Source organism: Sciurus vulgaris (assembly GCF_902686455.1).
Source record: "Sciurus vulgaris genome assembly, chromosome: 14".
NCBI lineage: Eukaryota > Metazoa > Chordata > Mammalia > Rodentia > Sciuridae > Sciurus > Sciurus vulgaris.
The window spans coordinates 73,476,503-73,501,750 of NC_136475.1; the positions used below are offsets into that span (position 1 = coordinate 73,476,503).

Sequence of the window (25,248 nt, forward strand, 5' to 3'; positions counted from 1 at the left end):
AATTGGGAGGCTGAGGCAGGAATATTGCAAGTTTGAGATCAGTCTTGTCAATTTAGCAACACCCTATATCAAAATAAAAGTGAAAAAGGGTTGGGGATATAGCTCAGTGGTAGAATGTCCCTGGGTTCCATCATCAGTACTCTCCCTCTCTCCTGCCAAAACTGATGAATCTACAAGCCAAGAAATGCCAAAGATTGCCAGCAACACACCAGAAGCTAGGAGAAAGGCATGTAACACATTCTCCCTCATAGTCCTCAGAATAAGGTACCTCTGCCAACACTTTGATCTTGGACTTCCAGTCTCCTAAATCTAAATCTATAAGGCAATAATACATTTCTGATGTTTAAGCCAGCCAGTTCATGGTACTTTGTCATAAAGCCCTAGCAAAGTAATAACAGTACTGACAACACTAATTTTAAAGAAGCCTAACAGTGCATACCAACTTTCTACCTTGAAGACTGCCATTCATCATATATAAATAATAGATTTCAAAAATCCATAGAAAAATATTTTGTGAAGTATCATTACCATTTATACTTAACATAGTAACAGTTGGACATTAACTTAAAACATAACAATACCAGAAAAAGAACACTCACATATTTTGAAGTTAAACTTGCAGCACTTATATTAAAAAAGGTTGCATTAGATTCTGCAGCTACTGCTTTAGCCTTTAAAATCAGAACAAAAAAATTAATTCAGTATCTTATTTTAAAAGTACAACCACATTTGATCAACTTTAGTGCTAGAACAGATTCTCCAAAAATATAAAGTATGGCATAATTTCCAACATATGGCAATAAAAATGCTTCCTTCTCAGCTACAAGGAGAAGTTCTGGGAAGAGCTGTGACTCTTCCCACTCTTCCTTTCTAAGAGGGAAAAGGCACCATGGTTGTGGCGGGGGGTGGGATGCTATTCTCTTCTTTGATATGAAAAGAACAAGTTAGAAAAACTTTTCCTTACAAACGGGTAAGGGAAAATTTATTCTTTCCCTATTTGTCTTTTGCATCAAGTAGAGTGATGCAGAAGAAAGAGGTATCCAGACACTGGTAAAAACTTTGGGTAAAAGGATATTAAAACAAACTAACTAAAACATACTGATTATTTAAGTAAAGTTGTTAAGAGTGAAAAGAAAAACAACAAAAACAAGGGTTAAAAAGATACTCAACACACTAAAGTAAGCTATTCTAAAATACCACAAACATTACTGAGGATAACATAGTTTTCTATTTATTTCTGATTTGAAAAATAGGTTAAAAATTTTTTGTTTGTTCTAAATTTGTTGTACATGACAGTAGAATGCATTTTAATTTATACATTTTGAGAGATCACACATAAATGGAGTGTAATCTCTCATTTTTCTGATTATACATATTATAGGATCACATCAGTTATGAAGTCATATATGTACATGAGGTAATAATGTGTTTCACTCTACTGTCCTTCCTATCTCTCTACCCCTTCCCCTCCCTTCACTTCCCTCTACCTAATATAAAGTAACTCTATTCTTCCCCATCCCCCAGCTGATTGTGAATTAGCATCTGCATATCAGAGAAAACATTGGGCCTTTGGTTTTTTGGGCTTGGCTTATTTTGCTTAGCATGATATTCTCTAACTCCATCCATTTACCAGCAAATGCCATAATTTCATTCTTCTTTAAAGCTGAGTAATATTCCTTCTCTGTGTGTGTATGCATGCTTGTATATACACACCACATTTTCTTTATTAAAAACTTATAAGTATATCACAGCAAAAGGCAAGTCAAATAGACTCAGGGATTATTATAAGGCTTCCTTTTATTATATTATCCCTATTATCTCAATAGAATACTCAGTTCTTTGAAAAGATTTCTTACCAACATTGTCTTGCCATTTCCAGGTGGACCAAAGAGTAGCAATCCTCTGGCAGGAGCTCTAAGCCCTGTAAACAACTTTAAAAATATGTATTAGTTCACAATTGTGATTCTGAAGACAATTTTTTCCCAGACATTTTAAAACATCTAAAATACATCATTTTTCAGTGGCATATCAAACAGAAAGACCCGAAGCTTTAAAGGGACACAAAATCAGTAAGTTAGTATAATTAAAAAAAGAAAAAAAAATCATCAGTGATCAAAATAAAAACAGCCTGGTTAAAAAAGAGACGGAACATGGGCATGTCTCTTTACCTAGAAATTCCACCAAATTACAATAAAGGATTTAAAAAGTCATAAATCTTCCAAACAAAAACAGGAAAGAGGTCTGGGGGTGTAGCTCAGTGGCAGAGCACTTACCTAGTATGTGTGGGGATTTGGGTTTGATCCCTAGCTCTGGGGGATAAAAGAAGAAAAGCCAGGCCTGGTGGTGCACAACTGTAATCACAGCTACTCAGGAGACAGAGGAAGGAAGATTGCAAGTTCAAAGCTAACCTCATCAACTAAGTAAGACACTATCTCAAAATTAAAAGAGGATGTGGGCTGGGGATGTAGCTCAGTTGTACAATGTCCCAAGGAAAGAAGAAAGAAAATAAAATAAGTAAATAAAATTAAAAGGAGATACCAGAGGATGAGAGCACACAACAAATTTTTGCAAGACAGAGAACTGATAAAGTGTGGTAATTATTTAGCAGAGATTAATGAGCTAGAACCTAATTACTGGTGTGTAAAGGGATACCTAGATAGAAGAAATAAGCTGAAGTGAACACAAAATGCTGGGAAAGCTCAGCAATTGGAGGCATCAGACCACAGACATTGGTAGCAAAATAGGTGGCCAAAACCAGAAGAATTGAGTCAAAATTAGAGGAACAATTGAACCCATCCACGTTCCTGCTTTGTACCAACGGTAGTCAGGCAAGTACCAACCACAACCAGAAGAGGCAGGAGTTTTAAATCAAGAATCTCCAACCTAGGTATACAACATAATCCCAGTGACTTGGGAGGCTGAAGCAGGAGGATTCCAAGTTACAGGTCAGCCTCAGCAACTTAGTGAAACCCTGTCTCAAAATAAAAAATCAGCAGGATTAGGGACGTGGCTCAGTGTTAAAGCACCCATGGGTTCAATTCCCAGTACCAAAACAATCAACTCTCCAGACTCAGAGACACCAGGCATGGCAGGAGTCAAGGGCAAAGCATTACGCTTAAAACACTTAGTATAATACTGAGAGCATATGAAATGTTGGTCCTCTGCTTTCATGAATTCAACCAACTGTGGATTTAAAATATTTATTTTTTTGGTACTGGGAACTGAACCCAGGGCTTTAACCACGGAGCACATCCTCAGCCCTTTTCAAAATTTTATTTAGAGACAGGGTCTCCCTGAGTTGCTTAGGGCCTTGTTAAGTCGCTGAAGCTAGCTTTGAACTCGTGATACTCCTGCCTTGGCCTCTGAAGCCACTGGGATTACAGGTGTGTGCCACTGCACCCCACTTACATATTTTTTTAAGAAATCTGAATCTGGGCTGGGGTTGTGGCTCAGTGGCAGAGCACTTGCCTAGTATGTGTGAGGCACTGGGTTCAATTCTCAGCACCACATATAAATAAGTAAAATAAAGGTCCATTGACAACTAAAACATACAAAAAAACCCCAAAACTGCATCTGTACTGAGCATGTACAGATGTTTTTCTTATCATTATTCCCTAAGCAATACAGTATAACATTAATTGCATAAAATTCACATTGTATTAGGTATTAAAAGTAATCCAGAAATGATTTGAAACATACAGGAAATGTGTGTAAGTTATGAGCAAATTTTATACAAGAGACTTAAGTACCCATAGATTTTGGTATCTGGAACTAATCACCCACAAAGATGATTGTCCTTTTAAGCTAAATCATAAGAAATGGCTGATACTCAATTTTTTAAAAAGTTTTTGAGTAGTTTTAGGTTAGTAGAAAATGCAAGTTCCCACATAACCCTCCCTTATCCCCCATTGCTCCTACATTAATATCCTGTATAAGTGTGGTATATTTGTTACAACTAATGAACCAACTCTGATACATTTATTATTAAATAAAATCTACAGTTTACATTAGGGTTCACGCTTAATGTACATTCTATGGGTTTTGACAAACATATACCATCATTAAAGAATCATACAGAATAATTTCACTGCCCTAAAATCCCTGGTGGTTCAACTATTCAACCCTCCTTACTTCTCAATGAACCCCTGATCATAGTTTTGCCTTTTCCAGAATATCAAGTAGGCAAAATCATACAGAATGTAGCCTTTCCAAATTAACTTCTTTCATTTAGTAATATGCATTAAATAAGGCTCTGTATCTTTTCGCAGGTTAATAGCTCATTTTTTAAAACTGTTGAATAATATTACAAAGGATATACGAAGGTCTAGTTATCCATTTGCCTACTGACAGTGATTTTGGTTGTTTCCAAATTTTGGAAATTATAAAAAAGAAACTGCTAAACTGATGAATACCTGCAATCTCAGTTACTGAGGAGGATTGAGTTTTGAAGTCAGATTTATTTTAAACAAAGCAATACTAGAGCCACATCCCCGGCCCTTTTCATTTTTTATTTTAAGACAGAGTCTTGGTAAATTGCTTAGGGTCTCACTACATTGCCAAGGCAAGTCTTGAACTTGCAATCTTTGTGTGCCAGCCTTAGAGTCACCAGGATTATAGGTGTGTGCCACCATGCCCAGTGCAAGTGGTTTTGAATGGAACAGAAGAAGGTGATTCCAGGGAAGGGATAAGAAAAAGAAAAAATGATCTAACTGATTTTTAGATTGGTTTGATCATTTGGAAACTGGACTGAAATGATTTAGGAATAATTATCAATAGTTACAATGAACATACAGCAAAAATGAAAAAAATAAATTATTTACCCTAGGTGGGGGAAACACTATATGAAGGAAGAAAAACAGTATACTACTTGGATTTTCAGTGAATAATATACAATAATATACTGAATGCTGATTTAATTTACAGCTGTGATTCTGTTGAGAGGATAAGGGTAAGAGATGTGTGGTATAATGAAGTTAACAGTTTACTATGACACACAAGTTGATGAGATTAAAAAATGAAATAAATAATTTAACGTGGCTAGCCAGGCACAGTGACATGTGCCTGTAATCCCAACAACTCTGGAGGCTGAGACTGAAGATCACAAGTTTGAGACCAACCTTAGCAACTTAGGGAGACCCAGCATCAAAATAAAAAATAAAAAGGATTGGGGATGTAGTTCAGTGGTAAAATGCCCCTGGGTTCAATCCCTGGTACCAGAAAACTTTAAAGAGGTAAGTTCTAAAATATTCCAAAGGAAAAAAGGCAGATGTTCAAACTGGTATATTAACAATGGAAATTTTAGTAGATTTTTAAAAGCCTTTTAAAATTGCTGAAAGAAAAGTGTATAAAGTAGCAAGGAAACAAAATAATTACAAGTGCTTAAAATGATGGGGAATAAAAGCTGCCAAGATGTGAAAGAGAAGGTAAGGAGAGAAGCATATGTACGTTCCTTGCAACACGTTTGAGAAAAGAAATTTCTACAGATCAATGAAATCTTTTTTTTTTTTTTTTTTCTTCCCCAGATAGGGCTTTATTTACTGTGTTGTGCAGGCTGAATATGAACTCCTAGGCTTAAGTGAGTCTCCTGCCTCAGGTCCCGAGTAGTCACAAACCACTACACCTGGCTTTCTGATGCATTTTAAAATGTAGTCTTGCATTGGGGTAGGAGGAATGTTTTACTTTATTTTCTTCTGTATAGTCTGAACTTTTCTTGAGGATCAATATTCATGAATTTTAAAAAAATACTATTGTTAAAATATAATGGTAAAATGTATGACGGCAAAGAGATGGGGCAAGATTTTTTCCAATATTCTTTCAAGGTCTATGACTTCATGCAGAAGCAAAAAATAAAGCCCTTGCTTTTGTAATTCTAAGAACAATTTGTCTCAAGTGAGCAGCTTTTTCTTTTGCAGTACTTGGGACTGAACAAAAGGATGCTCTACCATTGAGCTACACTGCCAGCTCTTTTATCTTTTTTTTTTTTTTTTAACATTGGCGACCTCTTTAAGATCTAGAAAAAAATATAAAATGACTACTCATTTTTCCAGTATATACACAATATATACAGTACAGCAAAGTTAGATGAAATGCATACAACATACAGGGGAATGGGTAGGCTGAAATTTCTATCACAGTCTAACAAAACACCTTTTATAACTTCTTTCCTCCCACCTCCCTCAACCTAATAAACAAGTACAGAGGTGGATTAACAATTCTATTTCAAACACAGTATTTCCCATCAGTTTTAAAAAACTATTTTAAAAACGTTTTGTTTACTTTTTTTCACTTTTAAATATATCAAGCAATTCTAAGTATTTAGAAGATATTTCATAGAACTTATTTGCTATGTACACAGAACTAGTAAATTAAATAAAATTGCAGATGTAGCAATAGTGGCAATCTGAGGTGTCTTTCTTCTTTTTTTTTTTTTTTTTTTTGCACTGGGGATTGACTACTGAGTCACATCCTCAGCCCTTTTTATTTTCAGACAGGGTCTTGATAAATTGCTAAGGCTGGCTTTGAACTTGTGATCCTCTTGCCTCAGTCTCCCAAGCCACTGAGGTATTTTTTTCTTAATTATTTTTATTTGTTCTTTTTAGTTAAACATAACAGTAGAATGCATTTTGATATATCATACATATATGGAATATAACTTCCCATTTTTGTGGTTGTACATAATGTACCATTACACTGGTCGTGATGAACATAGGAAAGTTATGTCCAATTCATTCTACTGCCTTTGCCATTTCTATCCCCCTTCCCCCCACTCCACCATGTCCAACCCACTTACTGTTAAGTCAGCAAGCATCTGCATATCAGAGAGAACAAGGCCTTTGGTTTTTTTGGAATTGGCTTATTTCGCTTAGCATGATAATCTCTAGTTCCATCCATTTGCTGGCAAATGCCATAATTTTATTCTTTATGGCTGAGTTATATTCCATTTTGCATATGTACTACTGAGGTTTCTTCTAATGTGACCATTTTGGCCTTACACCTTTCCTACCTCACTTCCTTCTCTCCACCTTCACTCCAGTAGACAAGTATAGGCAATATATAATTCTTAGAGATGGCTGAACAAATTCATATCCAAAGGTCATTTACAAGCTGGGCAAGTGGTGCACACCTATAATCCCAGCAGCTTGGGAGGTTGAGACAGGAAGATTGCAATTTAGCAAGGCCCTAAGCAATTTAGTGAGGCCCTGTCTCAAAATTTATTAAGGATCATATGACCTTTGCATATTCATTTAAAAGTGCATCCATCACAATGTACCACATAACTGTATTTCTACCAGATGTTATTGAGTTCATAACTTTTACATGCACAAGAAGAAAAACTATCTCAAAAATTGGTCCTCAGATTTATTTTCTGTAATATCAATGGAAGAGCACTAAATACGCAATCTATGAATTGCAAAATTCCAAAATAGTGCAAGTATGGAAAAACACAAATAACAACTGTAATAACACTGGCCTTCCTTAATGAGTCTAAAAATATGAGGTGGAAGGTTAGATCCTCAGTGACTTTCCCTATCTACTTAATGACTTAATACTTTTTTTGTGTGTGTGTGGTACTGGGGATCGAACTCAAGGCCTTGTGCTTGCAAGGCAAGCACTCTACCAGCTGAGCTATCTCCCCAGCCCTCTTAATACTCTTTGAAAATAATTTTTTAAAGGTTCTTCTTCAAACTTAAATACTTAAAGAATTATTTTTATCTTAATTTCTTCTCTCAGTATAATTTTTGTATCATAATTTTAAATCTTTCTCCTTCATATTAATATTACACCATATTATCCACTTTTCTTTTTTAAGTATTTTTTTAGTTTTCAATGAACCTTTACTGACACTCCTATATTCATTCTCTTCTAATAACTTGCCAATATCAGTTGCTAATGTTGTCTTTTTAAAAACACTAAATCAACCATTATCCTGTATGTATTACTCATTCTAGCAGAGCCCAAATATTTACTACTACAACATATTTAGCAATTTAGTATTTTAGTATTATAAGAAAATGACAATATAAAGTCCTTACCTCAGGTCTCAGAGAAGGAAGAATAACAATTTCTTGCAAGGCTTGTTTTGCCAACTCTTGACCAGCTATATCATCAAATTTAACAGCTGTTCCACTAAGAAACAATACCTCAATTAATTCCACAACAGAAATAAAGATATTACAATATGAAGTATAAACTCTATGAAGACATTTTTTGTTTTTTGGGTACCTGGAATTGAACTCAGGGACCCTCAATCACTGAGCCACATTCCCAGCCCTATTTTGTATTTTATTTAGAGACAGGGTCTCACTGAGTTTGCTTAGCACTTCGCTTTTGCCGAGGCTGGCTTTGAACTCGCCATCCTCCTGCCTCAGCCTCCCTAGCTGCTGCGTTACAGGAGTGCACCACAGACATTTTTATGTTCACTACGAAACTACAGTTAAATTAGCAAAAAATGATTTTCTATATTTATAAATGAAAACTAGCATAAACATTAGGTATGTAAATCAGATATTTATTATTTCACTTATGATACATTTTATACATAAAACTTTAATACAGAAACTGTAAAATAAAATACTCTTGAAGATGAAACTTACTTGTCCACAATTTCATTCATAATAAGATTAGCAAGGTTGCTGTCCACATTCCTAAAATTCTTTAAGTCTTTCTTTTTACGAGGAGCAGTTGTAGGGGTAGAAGGCTTATTTGTTCTATTTGTTTTAGGAGTACCCTTAAAAAATATAAAAGCTTAATGTGAAAATACAACCTATCATTTGCATTTTTCACACACAAATTAATCTTAAAGTTCACAGGATTTAAGCTTAAAAAATAGGCAAAATGATATAAAACTCCAAAAATTGTGTATTTAACCCAAGGTTAAATTATATTCACTATAGAATAGCATTTGGCATGAAGAAGGTTTACATAGAAATTATCCCGAGAGATTGTTACTATAAAAGAAAAAGGTCCTAAGACAACATAGTCATATAATTTTGATCCTTGTTAATATGTACATAAATTGAAATAATTTTAAAAAAATAGATTTAAAATGATTATATATAATACACATTATATATATGTTATATATATATAATATAAAAGTGATACATATCATTCATTTTATTCAATAGGCTGGATAAGTGAACTTAATAAAAATTACTCATTTGACCCAAAAGAGGAGGTAAAAAAGATTTGTTTTTTTAATAGCAAGATACCCTTGTAGATTAAAAAATTATGTGTTTAACTTTGTGGAAACATCAATTCTGTAAAGTATTATAAAGTACTTATAATAAACTTCAGCAAGTATAACATAAAAAGTTTCTACTTGTAAAAGCACAGCAATTAAAGTTGTGTCCTAGAATACCTTATGAATGGCAGCTGCAGGACCAGGACCCTGTCTTCCTCCAGAAACCATTGACAAACCACTGCAACTCGGTGCTCTGTGGTGACCTGAAAGACCTGTGGATCCAGTTTTTAGAACTGTTTTTGAACGAGGCAGTGAATTACTAGCATGTGTTAAGGGATCTTTTCTTTTTGGAACAGCTCCACTTTCTATCAAGGAAAAAGCAAAACCATCATTAGAAAACAGTGGCTAAAGATTATAAAAAGTATTAATAAAGACAAGTAAAAATTTGCAAAATTAAGCTAATAATATTTTTTATACTCAAATATTTAAAAATAAGATTTCAATCAGAACATATACCAAGGTGTCCTGGTTTTCCAGTGGGTGAATAGGATTTTAATTATTAGATTTTTTTCTTTTCCTGATGCATATTCTAATTTTCTTATAAAGAAATATATTTCAATAAGGAAGAAAAATTTCATTTGTGAGGAAAGGAAGGAGGATATCAAGCAAATAAACTTCCCAAATACTTAAGAAACAAAATGCAGTTAGGTCATTAGAGATACCATATACACTGGAAAAAAATTACACTCCACTATTTTGGTTCTAAACTTTTATGACTATAAACTACTATGAAAGTCCAGTCTATGCCCACTAAAAGAATTTTCTGAATTAACTAATTTAAATTTTAAAAAATATCAATTCCAGTGGCTCAGGAAATTGAGGCAGGAGGATTGTGAGTTCAAAGCCAGCCTCAGCAACTTATCCAGGCCCTACACAACTTAGTAGGCCCTGTCTCTAAATAAAATACAAAATAGGGCTGGGAATGTGGCTCAGTGGTTAAGTGGCCCTGGATTCAATCCCCACTACCAAAAATAAACAAACAAAGAAACAAAGAAAAAGTATCAAGTTGTCACTTTTAATTCATCAATTATTTTATATGTAGTACATTTATAGAAAGCCTCTGCTTAAGTCAAATGGTTACCAGTTCTCTGATGCTCTTCCATATGAATTATAAGCTTAAGTGTTAAAATCTCACTACTTCTAAATATTTTTATATACTTACATAGCAAATTTCAGTACTTATTAATAGTAATGTTTACTATAAAGGCAAACATTAAATAAATGAGTAAGTTAGACTGGCCAAGAGAAAAGACAAAACCTGTTTTACTTACATAACCAAATCCCTTAATATGGCTGAAGGAACTAAGCACTCTAAACTGGTATAACCAATCAGCTTATTTATTTAGAGAACCAAGTAGTTTATCTGAGGTAAACTGTTACAAAATCAGAAAGACCAAATAACATTCAAATTTTAAAAAACCTTATATTCAGGATACCTTAATGTTGAGGTTCTCAACATTAAATTTGTAATTGTACTGTGGGACTAAAATCAGGACGTCTAAGACAAGTAGAATATATATAGCACTGAGAGTTTTAACCATGAACATGAATACTCAAATACTAGATCAACTTTATATCACTCATTTATATTATGATAATCAAATTTATGAAAATCCTGAGGATCATTATAGACCCACTTTAGATTATCTTGGATTGTTTTTCTAGGTCATGAATGTTCATGACTGCTGGAATTATATTAGTCACCATAGGAGGTAAAACTATCCCTATCTTAAGGTTTTGAGATTAGAGATACATGCACAGTGGCATATCTCTGTAAGCCCAGCAACTTGAGGTAGAGGGGATGAGACAGGAGGATCTCAAGTTTGAGGTCGGCCTTGGCAACTTAATGAGACCCTGTCTCAAATTAAAAAATAAAAAGAGCTGGGGATGGTGGGGGTATAGCTCAGTGGTAGAGCACTTGCCTTGCACACGTGATGCACTGGGTTTGATTCTCAGTACCACATACAAATAAATAAAATAAAGGTCCATCAACAACTAAAATAAAATTTAAAAAAAGAGCTGGGGATGCAGCTCAGGTATAAAGTGCCCCTGAGTTCAATCTCTAGTACCACAAAAACAAGTGTACCAAATGGCCAAAATGTACAGTATACCAAATGTAGGAAAAAAAATGGAAATATGGTTTGAATTTACAAAAACAGATTCAATTTATAGAAGGAAATAGAGAACAAATACAATTTATAATCATTAGCAAATATGTATTAAAATAAGACAACTAAAAAATTAGAGAACTTGAGAATAAAGTTTATCAAAAGGGTTTTTTCAGTACATAAAATGTACCATTCTGAAAGCTACTACTCAAGGTGCTAATTAGATACTGACTATTGCCAAGAAGCAGGATAGAATTCCAGAAAAGGGAACAACTTAAATAAAAGACAAGATGTGGGGTTGGGGGAGGCAATCTCTCTCTGGGGCAATACTAAATAGTGTTTATTTGCAGAAAAAAAGGAAAATGAAGAATTTCTTCAGACGGAAAATACATAGTCCTGGGACTATAAACAGAAATTTCCACGAGTAACAACTATGAGAATGACAGCAGACTTTTCATCAAACATATCAAATATCATTAGGAAATAAAATATGTTCAAAATGTCAAGGGAAAAGAAAAGTCACCTGTCATGTAGAAATGAAGACATTTTTTAGACAGAAAGACTAACAGATTTGCTGGGTGTGATGGTGCACACCTGTAATGCCAGAAACTCAGGAAGCTGAGACAGGAGGATCACAAGTTCAAGGCCAGTCCAGACAAGTAAGCGAGACCCTATCTCAAAATAAAAAAGGGCTGGGGATGTAGGTCTGTGGTTGAGTGCTTGCTTAGCATGTGCAAGGCTCTGAGTTCAATCCCTAGTACTGCAAAAATAGAAAGAGATGATAAGGGGATTATTATTTTTCATCATAAGCCTTTCAATATTTTTCAATCAACTTTATTGAATTATACTCATTTACAAATAATAAACTATCAATTTAAAGTAACAACTTATGAGTTCATAAAGATATATATATATATATAATTAAGATATATTAGTGAAATAGTCCTAAAAATCAAGAAATAAAACGTTTCCATCACAGGAGAAAGTTTCCTCATGTTCTTTGGTACTCTATCTCTGTCACTGTCTCCACTGATCCCAGGAAACCATTATCTGCTTTTTGACACTAACTGATTTGGTAAATTCTATTGATTCAGGTTCAATGTCACTGAATCATTCTTTAGATAGTCTCAATCTGTTGGGGCTAAGTAGAACATTTCTAATTTTTAGTAACCATACTTTCCAACTTTAGACAATCCATTATTTTCAATTTTTCGTGTGGTGCTGGAGATCAAACCCAGGGCCTCGTGCATGCTATTCGTGTTCTACCACTGATCTACAAGTACACTCCCAGCCCCAAGATTTCTCATTATTGTTATTGTTTAGTTTATATCATCTGCCAAGAGTACTTGCTTGTTAAATGATGTCTCATTTTCTTTTAGTTCTTTGACTATATTAATAATAAGTGTTCAGCAGTGTATCTGCTAAATCCAACATCTGAGTCCACTCAATTTCTATTGACTACTTTTTTGACTAAGGGTCTTCCTTCCCTCCCTCTCCTCTCTCTTCTTCCTGCCCTCCCTTTCTTCCTGGGCTGGGGTTTGAACTCAGGGGTGCTTTACCACTGAGTTACATCCCATTCCTTTTTATTCTGAGATAGGGTCCTGCTCAGTTGTCCAGGCTGGCCTTGACTTTGTGATCCTCCTGATTCAGTCTCAGGAGTCACTGGGATTAGAGGTGTGGACCATCATGCCAGGCACTTTCCTGATTTCTTTACATGTCCAGTAATTTTGAGTTGAAAATTGGACACTGTAGATAATACATTGTATTAATGAGTAGACTGGTATGATTACTTTCTAAAAGAGGTGATAAAAATCGTTCAAGTGAAATATTCCATGATGTTCCAGAAGTAAGTGATGTTAATAAATTAGGCCTTAGTGAGACAATTCATTCACAAGGGATTGCCACATATCAAACATCATCACTACATAAATTAGTTGTGAAGTTAATGTCCCTCCAAAAGAACACAGAATGAGTGGGACAAATTATTGGAATCTGAAATAAGACAAAGTTTTATTTTTTAAAAAATGAGTGCCAGGAAGAAAACGTTGCCTTTTCTTTGCTTTTTTGGCATGACAGAAAAATGTAATGGAATCTAGCATGTGTAATGAAATAGAAGACAATCATGATAACAAAGGAAATACATACTAGTTCTTCAAGGTTAGAAAATTTTACTGTTTATCTTGATAAAACTATGAAGATCTCAAATATGTGCTTTGGAAATTTAACTTTATAGGTGGTACATTCTTACGTTTCTTTGTTTTAAAGTTCCTTATGAAAATGTCTGCCCTTCACAGCCATGCTGAGAGTACACATAAAATATATCTATACTTAAAATGGCATTTTAAATCAGACACAGGAAAGAATGGGCAAAGGAACACAGTTACTGACTCTGTACTGAAAGACTAAACCACAGTGAGAACTCCTTAGAAGAAAGAGGTGAAGTCACAAGAAAAAGAGCTGATGACCAGCTATTTCTTCTCTCCATAGAAATGCATTTATTCGACCTCTTCTCTATTAAAACCCTAAAAGTTGTTAATTATATATATATATATGAATAAAAAAGGCAGTTGTCTTATAGCCTAACCTAAGGTTTTCTACTATAATTTGATCAAATATTTACTTTAATAAAATTTAAGCCCTGCACATGAAACTACTGCTGAAAAAGTCACCAAAATAAATAGCTGAGAGGGGTGGGGCAGTAGCTGAGTGGTACACTGCAAGTCTAGCAAGCATGAAGCTCTGGGTTCCATCCTCAGCACTGCAAACAAACAAACAAACAACAAAAAAGAAAAACCGAGCTGAAATGTTTGAGTGCCTAGGAAATGAAGTTTCTCCCAGTTAAACCAAACCAAACCAAACATTTAATCTTCTTCAGGAACTGATACCTAAAAATTCATGGAAAAAAATATTAGTCCATAGTAACAATGCTATTATAATATATCTCCTCAATATGTAATACTTCAAATTTTTTCTTAAATGTTCATGTATAAAATAGAGAAATTATGAAATGCAATGAAAATTGATACAAGGAAAAATTTAAATGTCTTAAACTTTCACCAAAAAAATTGGTACAGCTATTCATGAAAAAATATAAAGACTTAAAAGACAATAGAAACAAGAATATTTTAAGAGAATGTACATTCATTTTATAATCTCAAAAATTGGAAGTTGCAAAATATGCAAAAAATGTTTAGAAAAGCTATATTTTATTTGTACATGTTCAAATACACAATCGGGGAGAGATATAGATTTTCAATGCAGCCCTGTGAAAACTAAAAAACAATTCAATCTTCCAATATAAAGGCAAATGTTATCAGGTTAAAGAATACTCTGCATACAAGCTTTTATTATCTTATGTTAGTTAACCTAAACCTACCTGACTGAAGATGTCCATTTCGGCATGTCAAGTTAGTATTGTCATTAAAAACATCCGTTTGTGACTTGGAAAATTGCAAAACTGGTTGCAGCTTCTCTATGCAATAGAGGGGGTTAAAAAAGGACAAATAAACAAAAAGAAAAAAATATAATCAAATAAAATGTGTGTATGAAAATAAAAAATTATTCAAGGTGTTATATAAGGTTGTTTTATGATGCAGTTTTTCCATTTATATAAAAATACTCTTCAAAAATATAATTAGTAAAAACTTAGACATGAAAATAGCAACAGAAATTAACAAGTGAAAGTTTATGTTCAAACTATGACTTCTTCAAATTTGGCAACCTGAACAGTTATATACCACTATTACTCCTAGCAAATATTTACTGACTATCTACTATATCCAAATCAATTGGGTTGGGAGAGTTATCAGATAAAAAGAAGGATTACGGTCTCTACCATTCATAAACTTGTTAAATATAATTGGCAAACAGTATTTTTTTTTTAAAAAGGACTCAGTAGCATAGAAGAGATCACTGAAGGGTGTTTATAGAGGAAGTTGGCAATAAGTTGGCTAAGATTCGAAAAGATAAAAAGAAGGGACATTTCAGGAGAGAATAGACCAACGACATAGAAGGAAACTAAAAGGAATATGTAAGAAATACCATATTTGGCTACATAAACTAATATTAAGTCAGTCAAAAAACAAAGGTAATAAAGCAGAATGGAATAAACACGTGGAAAAAGTCTGTGTATAATACCCAACCATTTGTTTAAACATACATGTACAACTGTGTATGGGAAGATTAAACATGAACGGAGGAAACTGGTAATGCAGCTGCCTCTTGGGAGGGGGAATGGGTGGCTGCTGAATAGCACAAAATGGATGCTACTCACACTTGAATTTTTTTTTTTTTCTCACTTGAATTTTTAAATTTTTTTGTCATGTGTGTATATGGTATACTTTTTAAATGTATCAATTACAGGATTATTTCAATCCTACCCCCATTTCAAATAACAAACCCCTCCACTGTCTGGGTCTCTAAGTCTGGCACCTGAAGTCCAAGAAGGTAGCAATTTGATCTTTGCTATTCTACACCACTGTCACACTCTCTTTCTTCCCCATCAGTCAATCTACCACGCTAGCTAATGCAAGCTTCACTCCATCACTTACTAATAATATGTCCATGCTTTAACCTCATTTTTCTAATAAGTCTCAATGATTAAATAATGTACATAAAGTAGGTACTACGTGCCTCACTCATAAATAAAGGCTCAGTTTTTATCTTGTTTATTTTGCTGAAATATTCCAAGCTCTCGGAACAGTTTATTTTCTTTACTAGCAAGTCACTGAACACATTTAAAAAGGCAGTACAGGGGGTAAGGGTGTAGCTCAGTGATAGAGTGCTTTCCTAGCAAGCACAAGACCCTGGACTTGATCCCCAGAACCACACAAAAAAATTTAAAACCCAAAAAAACCAAAACAACAACAACAACAAAAAACAAACAAACAAAAAAAAAAACAAAAAACAAAAAAAAGAGGGGGGAGCAACTCATGCTTACTAACTCAAACTTTTATTTCTAAGGTCAGACAAGCAGGCGCCATGCTTGGTTTATGGTACAACAACACATGCCTCTGGGACAGGTTAAATAGCAGCTACCCTTTCTACACAAAGCACAAAGTACTGCACATCTTTTGTATCCCAGAACTGGCTGATACAATATATCCTGGAGACTTTTTTTGGTTAGCTAACAGGTAGGTCATTTGATTTTTCTCAATAATACTCTTTAAATTGCCATACTAAGACAAAATCCACTTGTGTTAAGAGCATAAATTAGAAAAAACACTGATTTGTATAAGTTGTCTTTATCAGTTAACATTTTCTTCAATTAAATATGACCAGAAGTTCACATACATTCATGATACAGTAAACAGTAATTAATTTCTTTTCACATTAATTGGGAACAAAAAGTTACAGAACTTAAGTATGAAGAGTTTATATGTGTGGAAACATACACATACACTATTGCAGTACACTGCTACTATGATTCTGATCCAATTCATTTGTTTAAAAAAAAAAAAAGTAAACAACTGGGGATATAGCTCAGCTGCAGAGCATCTGCTTAATATGCATACATGAGTGTCTGGGTTCAATCCCCAGAACCAACCAACCCCCCCCCCCCCCAAAAAAAACTGTTTCTTTTTAGAACAAATAGGTTTTATAGACTAATTGATTATTTAAATTAAAACAGTGATGGGCTGGGGATGTAGTTCAATGGTAAAGTGCCTGCCTAGCAGTTAACCCTGGGTTCTACCCCCAGTATCACAAAAAATAAAAAAAGAATTAATTAATTAAAACAGTGATTCAGTTGGGTTTGACCTCCTCAAACCCAACCCCCATACAATCATCTGTTTGATCTACTTTGAGGGAGAATATTAACATATAACCCTTCTTCTTAAAACCCTTAATGACTTCCAGTTGCTCAGATTGCAGCTCAAGCTCCTTCAAATGACAATCCAAGCCATTATGATCTCCCTCCATCTCCTATGCTGAGTAATCCCTACCTTGTGTCTCCACCAGCACTACATTTCCCAAATCATCATGCTATTTCTTGCCCAAGTCTTTGTCCAAGCTGCTGCTTCTTCGAGAAATGTCTTTTCTTGAATTATTTAATAACTTCTATTTTTTTTTAATATCTGCACTTCAGATTTCACCACTTCTAGATTTTCTCAGACATCTGTTTTCCGCCTTTATAAAATATTTGTATATGCCCATCCTACAGTGATGATGATCATTTTTTATTTGTTTCTTTGACTGTAAGATCCTTAAACAAGGAATTACAACCAATCTATCGGTAAATTGTTCAGTCTTCGAATATCATAATTCAATTACCTATTACCATTTTTCTTAATATGTGCTGGCCCAAGCTGCCATCATTTTTCTGGGACTGTTGCAACAGTGTCCTAACTAATCTTCCTGGTTCATTCTTCAGAATCTATATGCAACATGAAAACCAGAGAAATCCTTCTAAAACTTAAGTCAGCTTATACCATTCCTTTCTCCCAATTCCTTGTAGCTGCTTACTTCACAGAACATAAAAGTTCAAATCCTCATGTGGCCTATCAAGTCCCATTTGTTTTGACTACCTCTGCCCCCACTGGTTCTCTAACCTGATCTATTACACTCTACTTGCACAGTGGCCTCTTTACTGCTTCACAAACATATCAGGTATGTTCCTTTAAGGAATTGCATGGGCTCTTATTTCTCTCTAAACCATTCTTCTCCTCCTATGTATCTTCCTGGCTACTCATGTCAACTTCACAGTAAGGGATACCCTGACCATCCTGTTCAAAACTAAAAACTCAAAGCACTTCCCGATCCACTCCTACTGTATTTTACTTTTCCTCTACTATGCTGTTTAACTTAATTTTTATGTTATCATGTACTGTATTCTCCTTGCTGGAATACAAACCCTATGGAGGTGGGATCCTTGTCTATATCCTAAGTGCCTGAAACAGAGCTCACCACATAGTCATCGCCAAGTATGTGCTGAGTTAATAAATTAAGTTTATATTCCTTGGCACTATACCTAGCATAGAACAGAGAGACATAAAAAAATATTGGTGTTTAATGAAGCTAAGTTTAAAATACAAGTGTAACCAGCAGGAATATCAAGATGCTAATGCCAAATTATCTTTTTATATAGTTAAGCTTTACCCTAGCTTTCATTATCACTAACCCAAAAATAGATACACAGTTATCAGAGAGGCTGTACCCTCTCAAACCAGTCTGTGAAATTCACAGGATCATTCTCCCCATTCATCTGGTACCACACCTCTGAGAAGCTGATTTTTAACCAACACATAATACACAAAAATGCTTTACTACAGAACTATACATAGTTTTTTGTTTGTTTTACTGTTTTTTGGTAGAGCTACTCCCAGGCCTTCCCTAAGTTTTTGGAAGAAAGGAATATGCTGATGTCTGCTTTTTGATCCACCCCTATTTTCTTTTTTTTCTTTTTTTTTTTTTTTTTTTTTGTTCTGGGGTTTGAACCCAGAGGTGCTTTAACACTGAGCTACATCCCCAGCCCATTTTTAAAATTTTGAGACAGGGTCCAGCTGAGTTGCTGAGGCTGACCTCCAACTTGTGATATTCCTTCCTCCGTTATCCTCCTGCCTCACCTCTAGATTTTCTGGGATTATAGGCATGTGCCACAACACCTGGTAGCTCCTCTCTACTTGTAAACATCTCTCTCATTTACCTAACATGCACAAGGCTGTAGGTTTGATTCCCTAACACTGCAATATACAGGTAATATCTTTCATAAATGCTGTTTTTTGAAGAGGAAAATGGATACATATCCATCTTCAAAACATACAAAGTATTATTTTAATGTCTAGCTTCATGTTGTATCATATATGTATTCTTTTGACCTGTCTTCTAATAATGAAAATAAATTACAAAGTCACACTGAAAAATAAGTATATAATTCAGTTGAGTGTGGTGGTATATGCCTGTAATTAAGTTACTCACAAAACTGAGGCAGAAAGATCTCAAGTTCAAGACCAGCCTGGGCAACTTAGCAAGATACTATCTCAAAATAAAAATGGCTGGGAGCCAGGTGTGGTGGCGCACGACTGTTATCCCAGAGGCTCAAGAGGCTTAGGCAGGAGGATTGAGAGTTCAAAGCCAGCCTCAGTAAAAGCAAGGTGCTAAGTAACTCAGTGAGACCCTATCTCTAAATAAAAAACAAAAAAAGGGCTGGGGATGCGGCTTAGTAGTGAAGTGCCTCTGAGTTCAATTCCTTGTAGCCACCCAAAAAAATAAATAAATAAAAATGGCTGGGGATGTAGCTCAGAGGTAGAAAACTTGCCTAGTATATGTAAAGTCCTGGGTTTAATTCCCTAAACCAGAAGAGGAAAAATATGTCTATAATCAATGAGATACTTGTATGTTTTATTGTATCAGAACTTTAAAAGATAAAAATTGACTCATTCAATTTGAAACATGTTACAAACTGTTCCATAATCATACTTATTCTGAGTCATATATATGACATTTTATACTGAAGGGCTTTATAGCTAAAACACATATAAAGTACCAACTAGAACATTTAGCTATTTTACTGTAGCAACCTTTGATATAATATTTTATTATATGTTGGGCTGGGGTTGTGGCTCAGTGGTAGAGCACTTGCCTAGCATGTGTAAGGTACTGGGTTCAATGCTCAGTGCCACATATAAAAAAGGGTCAATCAACAACTAAGAAAAAAAAAACCACACCCACAACATTAAAAAATATATATATATTTTATTATATATAAACACACATGTGACATATGTGTGTTGCTGGGGATCAAATGCAGGGCCTCACACATGATAGCCAAGCACTGTACCATCAAGCTACACCCACCAGCCCTAATATTTAATTATATTTGGTTATATAATAACCTTTATAAAGAAAGAAAAAAGGCAAACCCTGTCAGCCACAGAAGTCAGGGAACAGTTTTGTTAGCCCTCTGAAAGCAAAGTTGCTTTTTTTTTTTTTTTAAACTTTATTTATTTTTTTAATGTGATGCTGAGGATCAAACCCAGTGCCTCACACATGCTAGGCAAGCACTTTACCACAAAGACACAACCCCAGCCCTCAAGGTTGCTTTTTTTTTTTTTTTCCCCCAACTAAATACGGTTAAAAAAAAAAAAAAAACCTACAAATAAAATAAATAAATAAAAATGTATATGAATGTTTGAATATTTTTCTACTAAAGCAGGGGAGATAGACAGATAAATAAATAAATAAAACCAACACTATGGGGCTGGAGGTTACTTCAGTGATAGAATGCTTGCTGACCTTGTGCAAGGCCCTGGGTTTGATCACCAGCACAAACAAATTACCCCCAACATTTTAAAAGTACTTACTACAGATTAGATTCCTTCAATAACACAATGGTCACAAATGTGAGGTAAACATTATCTATCAGCCTTATTTTAAAATTAGATTTTAAAAAAGGTCAGATATGCTAAATACCCCAATTCAGAGAGGTGGAAAAATATAAGGTCTGCCTTCTTACCAAGTATCTACTATTTTCATCACACCAATGTATAGTCGAATGACAGGTGTGATGGATGTTTGTTCCACTTTGTTTTAAGGGATAGACTTACCTTTAAAATACATCTTTAAAACTTATATCAAGCCAGGTATAGTGGCACACCTCTATAATCCCAGTGGCTCTGGAGCCTGAGGCAAGAGGATTTCAAGTTCAAAGCCAACCTCAGCAACTTACTAAGACCCTAAGCAATTCAGAAAGACCCCATCTCTAAATAAAATATAAAAAAGGGCTGCAGATATGGCTCAGTGGTTAAGCATCCCTAGGTTCAATTCCCAGTACCAAAAAACAAAACAAAACAGGAAAAAAAAAAAAAAAAAAAAACTTATACCATCAAATAGAGAGGTAAGTTTCCCTTTCAGTTAATGAATGCCAAAATAACGACAGAATTAAAATGTCATCAGGCCTTAGTCAATTAACTACTGCTCATCTCATAAGATAGAAGAACTACTGATGAACACATATACAGCCATCTATGAAGTTCTATCATTAAAACATTAATATAAACTTTCAATCTAATCAATGTTGTATATCCAACAATTGATTTACAGGAAAGACAGAAAAACGTGAAAAGATACCATACAGACGTACGCAATGACAGTCAGAATGGAGGAAACACTATATGACAAAGATCTGGTTTCAACACACAAAATGCAAGAAGAAAAGAAAAGCAGGTAGACCTATAGAGTAAACTTTTTCTATAAATGACCAGGTATTATATATTTTAGGTTTTGAGGATTGTATGATCTCTGGATAGACTACTCCATTCTGACACTGTAACAGGAAAGTCACAGATAATAAAGAAATGGAGTGACCGTGTGCCCAATAAAACTTTATTTTTATAATAGGCAGCAAGCTGGGTTTAGCCATAGATTGCAGTTTGCCTGCCCCTGGTATGGATAAATCAAGAATGGCCATGAATTGATTATTATTAAAACTGATGGATACTTAGGAATATTCTTCTTCTGATTTTGTTTATGTTTAGAAACCCTGGATATATTACAAGAAAAAAAAAAGCCTAGGCCACATTTTCGCTCACTGATCTATTTTATCTACAATTAAGACATTAAACACACATTTCAAATACATCTCATATCCAATTATACATTAACTGATACCTAGAAGTTGTAAACGATCCTTGGCCATAACCAAATTAGTCATCATTTTAGCTTGAAGTCGTCTAGCTCTTTCACACTGTTCACCTAAAAAAAAAAAAATTAAAAAAATAATTAAAATATCTACATTTCCCTACTAATATTGTTTCCAGATAAAAGATCAACCCGACTAATCTCGAGTCAGTCTTCACAAGAAATTAATATTTTCAAATAATATCTAATAAATATTAATATTTTAAAATAATATTACTGAAGTCATCTAATGATGGTACTGACCTACTGTGGTTATTATTTCACACACATTTCATGAAACCTATGACATTTCAAAATCTCTGAAACTGGGATTCATTTTATCATCAGTGCCAACTAACTAATGCTATCAACCTGGCTGCATTCATAACATAGTTTGTCACTGCCTGTGCATGCACACATCTGTTATAGGCATCAAAACTGTTGTTATAGCTAATTAAGATTAATATATTCTATTCAATAAAATTGAAATTAAAATTCTAATTCCAAAGTAGAAACCGTATCATAGTTCAAGTAAGTTTTTTTCTCTGAGATACAATAGAAGGTATTTTTTATTTGATGAAATACTGTTTTTCTTATAACAAACTGATTTTCTTCTAATATGCTCCATGTAGTTGACAGCTGCAAACATTTTTCCCATAATTCACAGTCATATTCATTAGTCTCCGAAAGGCCTAACTGCCTATATTTATTTGTTTTATTTTGCTTTCTTTTATACAGGAGACCAGTAGCTACAGAAGTAGTCAAAATATGAAACGGAGAGGAAGAAAACAAGGTAGATATTGGACACATTATAATTATTAAAGATTAACTGATATTAGGTAGTAGAGTCAGCCAGCTAGCCAACAAACAGCTACTGAATGGATCCATTCTTAACTAAAAATTTTGTAATTTAATATTGTATTTTTTTGCTTCTGAATTTATTTATTTTTTTATTTATTTACTTTATTAGAGACAGGGTCTCGCTGAGTTGCTTAGGGCCTCACTAAGTTGCTGAGGCTGGGTTTGAACTTGAAATTCTCCTGCCTCAGCCTCTAGAGCTGCTGGAATTAAAGGCGTGCACCACTGCACCCAGCCTACATTTATCTTAGCTATGATAAATTGAAGTACAGTCCTATGCTGCATAATGACATTTTGGTTAACAATGGCTAAACTTATGACTATAGTTCCAAAGAAGCTGGTGTGAACAAACCTACTTTGTTATTAGTAGTATAAGAATATAGTTCACACAGCGTAAATAATACTTAATTTCAGATGATTATGCTGTTGGTTTATTTGCCATATTGTATAATTAAAGTTTTAAAAAATTTACTACTACACAGGTAGCACTCCCATATAACTCATGTTTACCATTGTCTTTTGATTGTATCAAAAATACATAGAATCAGGCTGGGGATATAGCTCAGTTGGTAGAGTACTTGTCTCAAATGTACAAGGTCCTGGGTGCAATCCCCAGCACCACCAAAAACAAAAAACAAAAAAAACATAGAATGATTGACCTATATCATCCAGGTTTGTGTAAGTATGCTCAGAGATGTTCACACAATGAGAAAAATTGTGTAATGACACATTTATCGGAGTGTATTCCTGCTATTAAGTAACACATGTCTGTACTTTATTTAACAGTGACACTCATACTACACTACACTCACAGCACATTACGAATTCAGGCTTAGACATATGTAACCATCAATTATTGTCTGGGCTCACATCATGACTTTATCACTTGCTAGCCAATAGACCTCAAGTAATTTACTTCTCTATACTTCAAGTTATTCATCTGAAAAATAAGGATAATAACAAAAGCTAGAGAGCACTGAGTTACAGTGAAAATTAAGAGATACTGCCTATGAAGCACTTACAAAATGATGCCTGGGCATGTGGTAAAGTATGTAATAAAATGTTAGTTATGTATTTAAAGATATTAGACTCTAATTTTATTTATTTATTTATTTATTTAGGTACCAGGGGTTGAACCCAAGGGCACTTAACCACTGAGCCCTATTCGCAGCCCTTTTCATCTTTTATTTTGAGACAGGGTCTCAAAAGGTTGCTTATGGCCTCCCAACGTTCCTGAAACTGGCTTTAAACTTGCAATCTTCCTGCCTCAGCCTCCCAAACCGCCAGGATTACAGGAAGTGCCATCATGTCTGGCCAAAGTCTAATTTTAATTTGAGGGATAGAAGATAAGAAATAACTGGTTTGTTTTTTTGTTTTTGTTGTTGTTTTTGGTATTGAGGATTGAATCCAGGGCACTCTACTACTGATCTATATCCCCAGTCCTTTTCTTAATTTTTTGTTGAGACAGTCTCACTAAATTGACTACGCTGGCCTCAAACTTGAGATCCTCCTGCCTCAGTCTCTCAGATTGCTGTGATTACAGGTGTGTGCCACTGCGCCTAGCTGCCTTTGTTTTAAAAAGCCAAATATAAATCAAAATAAGACATTTACAATTTATCCTCTAACATAGTCAAGGAGTACTACCAGGCTAGGAATGTAGCTAAAAGGTAGAGAACTTGCCTAGCATGTGCAAGGTCCTGGGATAGATCTCCAGCATGGGGGTGCTGGGGGAAGCATTACCCATATGAACAAAGGGCATTTGTGGATTAACTATTGTTCCTTATCACCTTGACAATGAAGACAAGACAGGGTTTCAAAAACAGGGCTAAAATATGGGTTGGGGTTGTGGCTCAGTGATACGGCACTTGCCTAGCATGTGTGAAACCCTGGGTTCAATCCTCAGCACCACCTAAAAAATAAATAATATAAAGATATTGTGTCCATCTATAAAAAAAAAAAAAATTTTTTTAAAAGGCTAAAATACTGATGACCAGTAGTAACTCCAAGAAGGACATAGGTAATGTACTAGCTGTTACCTGAGTGTTATATGTAAACACGACTGTGAACCTTATTTTTAGAATAGGTAATAACTATGTCTATCAATATTAATAGTAAATTTAAAAATATTTAGACAGGTACTATGGTGCATGCTTGTATTCCTAGCAACTCAGGAGTCTGTAGCAGGAGGATCACAAGTTTGAGGGTCTTAAAATAAAAAATAAAAAAAGGGGCTAGGAATGTAGCTCAGTATTTAAGTGCCATTGGGGTTCAATCTCGAGTACCTTCCCCCAACCCACACACAAAGGTTAAAAATACATTTATTAGGATAAATAGATTTAAAACCAGGGAAACTGTATACCCCTGCCCACATCCATGGTTTTGTTTTCAGCAGTTTCAGCTACCTATTATCAACTGCAGTCCAAA

General features: G+C 34.5%; 1 protein-coding gene across 6 annotated transcripts in view; it reads right to left on the minus strand.

Moving 5' to 3' along the window:
* Positions 1–25,248, minus strand: part of SPAST (spastin) — a 56,570-nt gene that overhangs the window by 17,125 nt on the left and 14,197 nt on the right. For 4 of the 6 annotated variants that reach the window (XM_079109960.1, XM_079109961.1, XM_079109965.1 and 1 more), the window contains exons 3-9: positions 21,958–22,041; positions 14,729–14,824; positions 9,362–9,549; positions 8,595–8,728; positions 8,034–8,127; positions 1,857–1,931; positions 600–671 (exon numbers count right to left, since the gene is read on the minus strand). In XM_079109960.1, the coding sequence (XP_078966086.1) occupies positions 600–671; positions 1,857–1,931; positions 8,034–8,127; positions 8,595–8,728; positions 9,362–9,549; positions 14,729–14,824; positions 21,958–22,041 (743 nt within the window). The remainder of the gene's footprint in view (positions 1–599; positions 672–1,856; positions 1,932–8,033; positions 8,128–8,594; positions 8,729–9,361; positions 9,550–14,728; positions 14,825–21,957; positions 22,042–25,248) is intronic. The other 2 variants (XM_079109963.1, XM_079109964.1) reach the window with 1 other exon arrangement.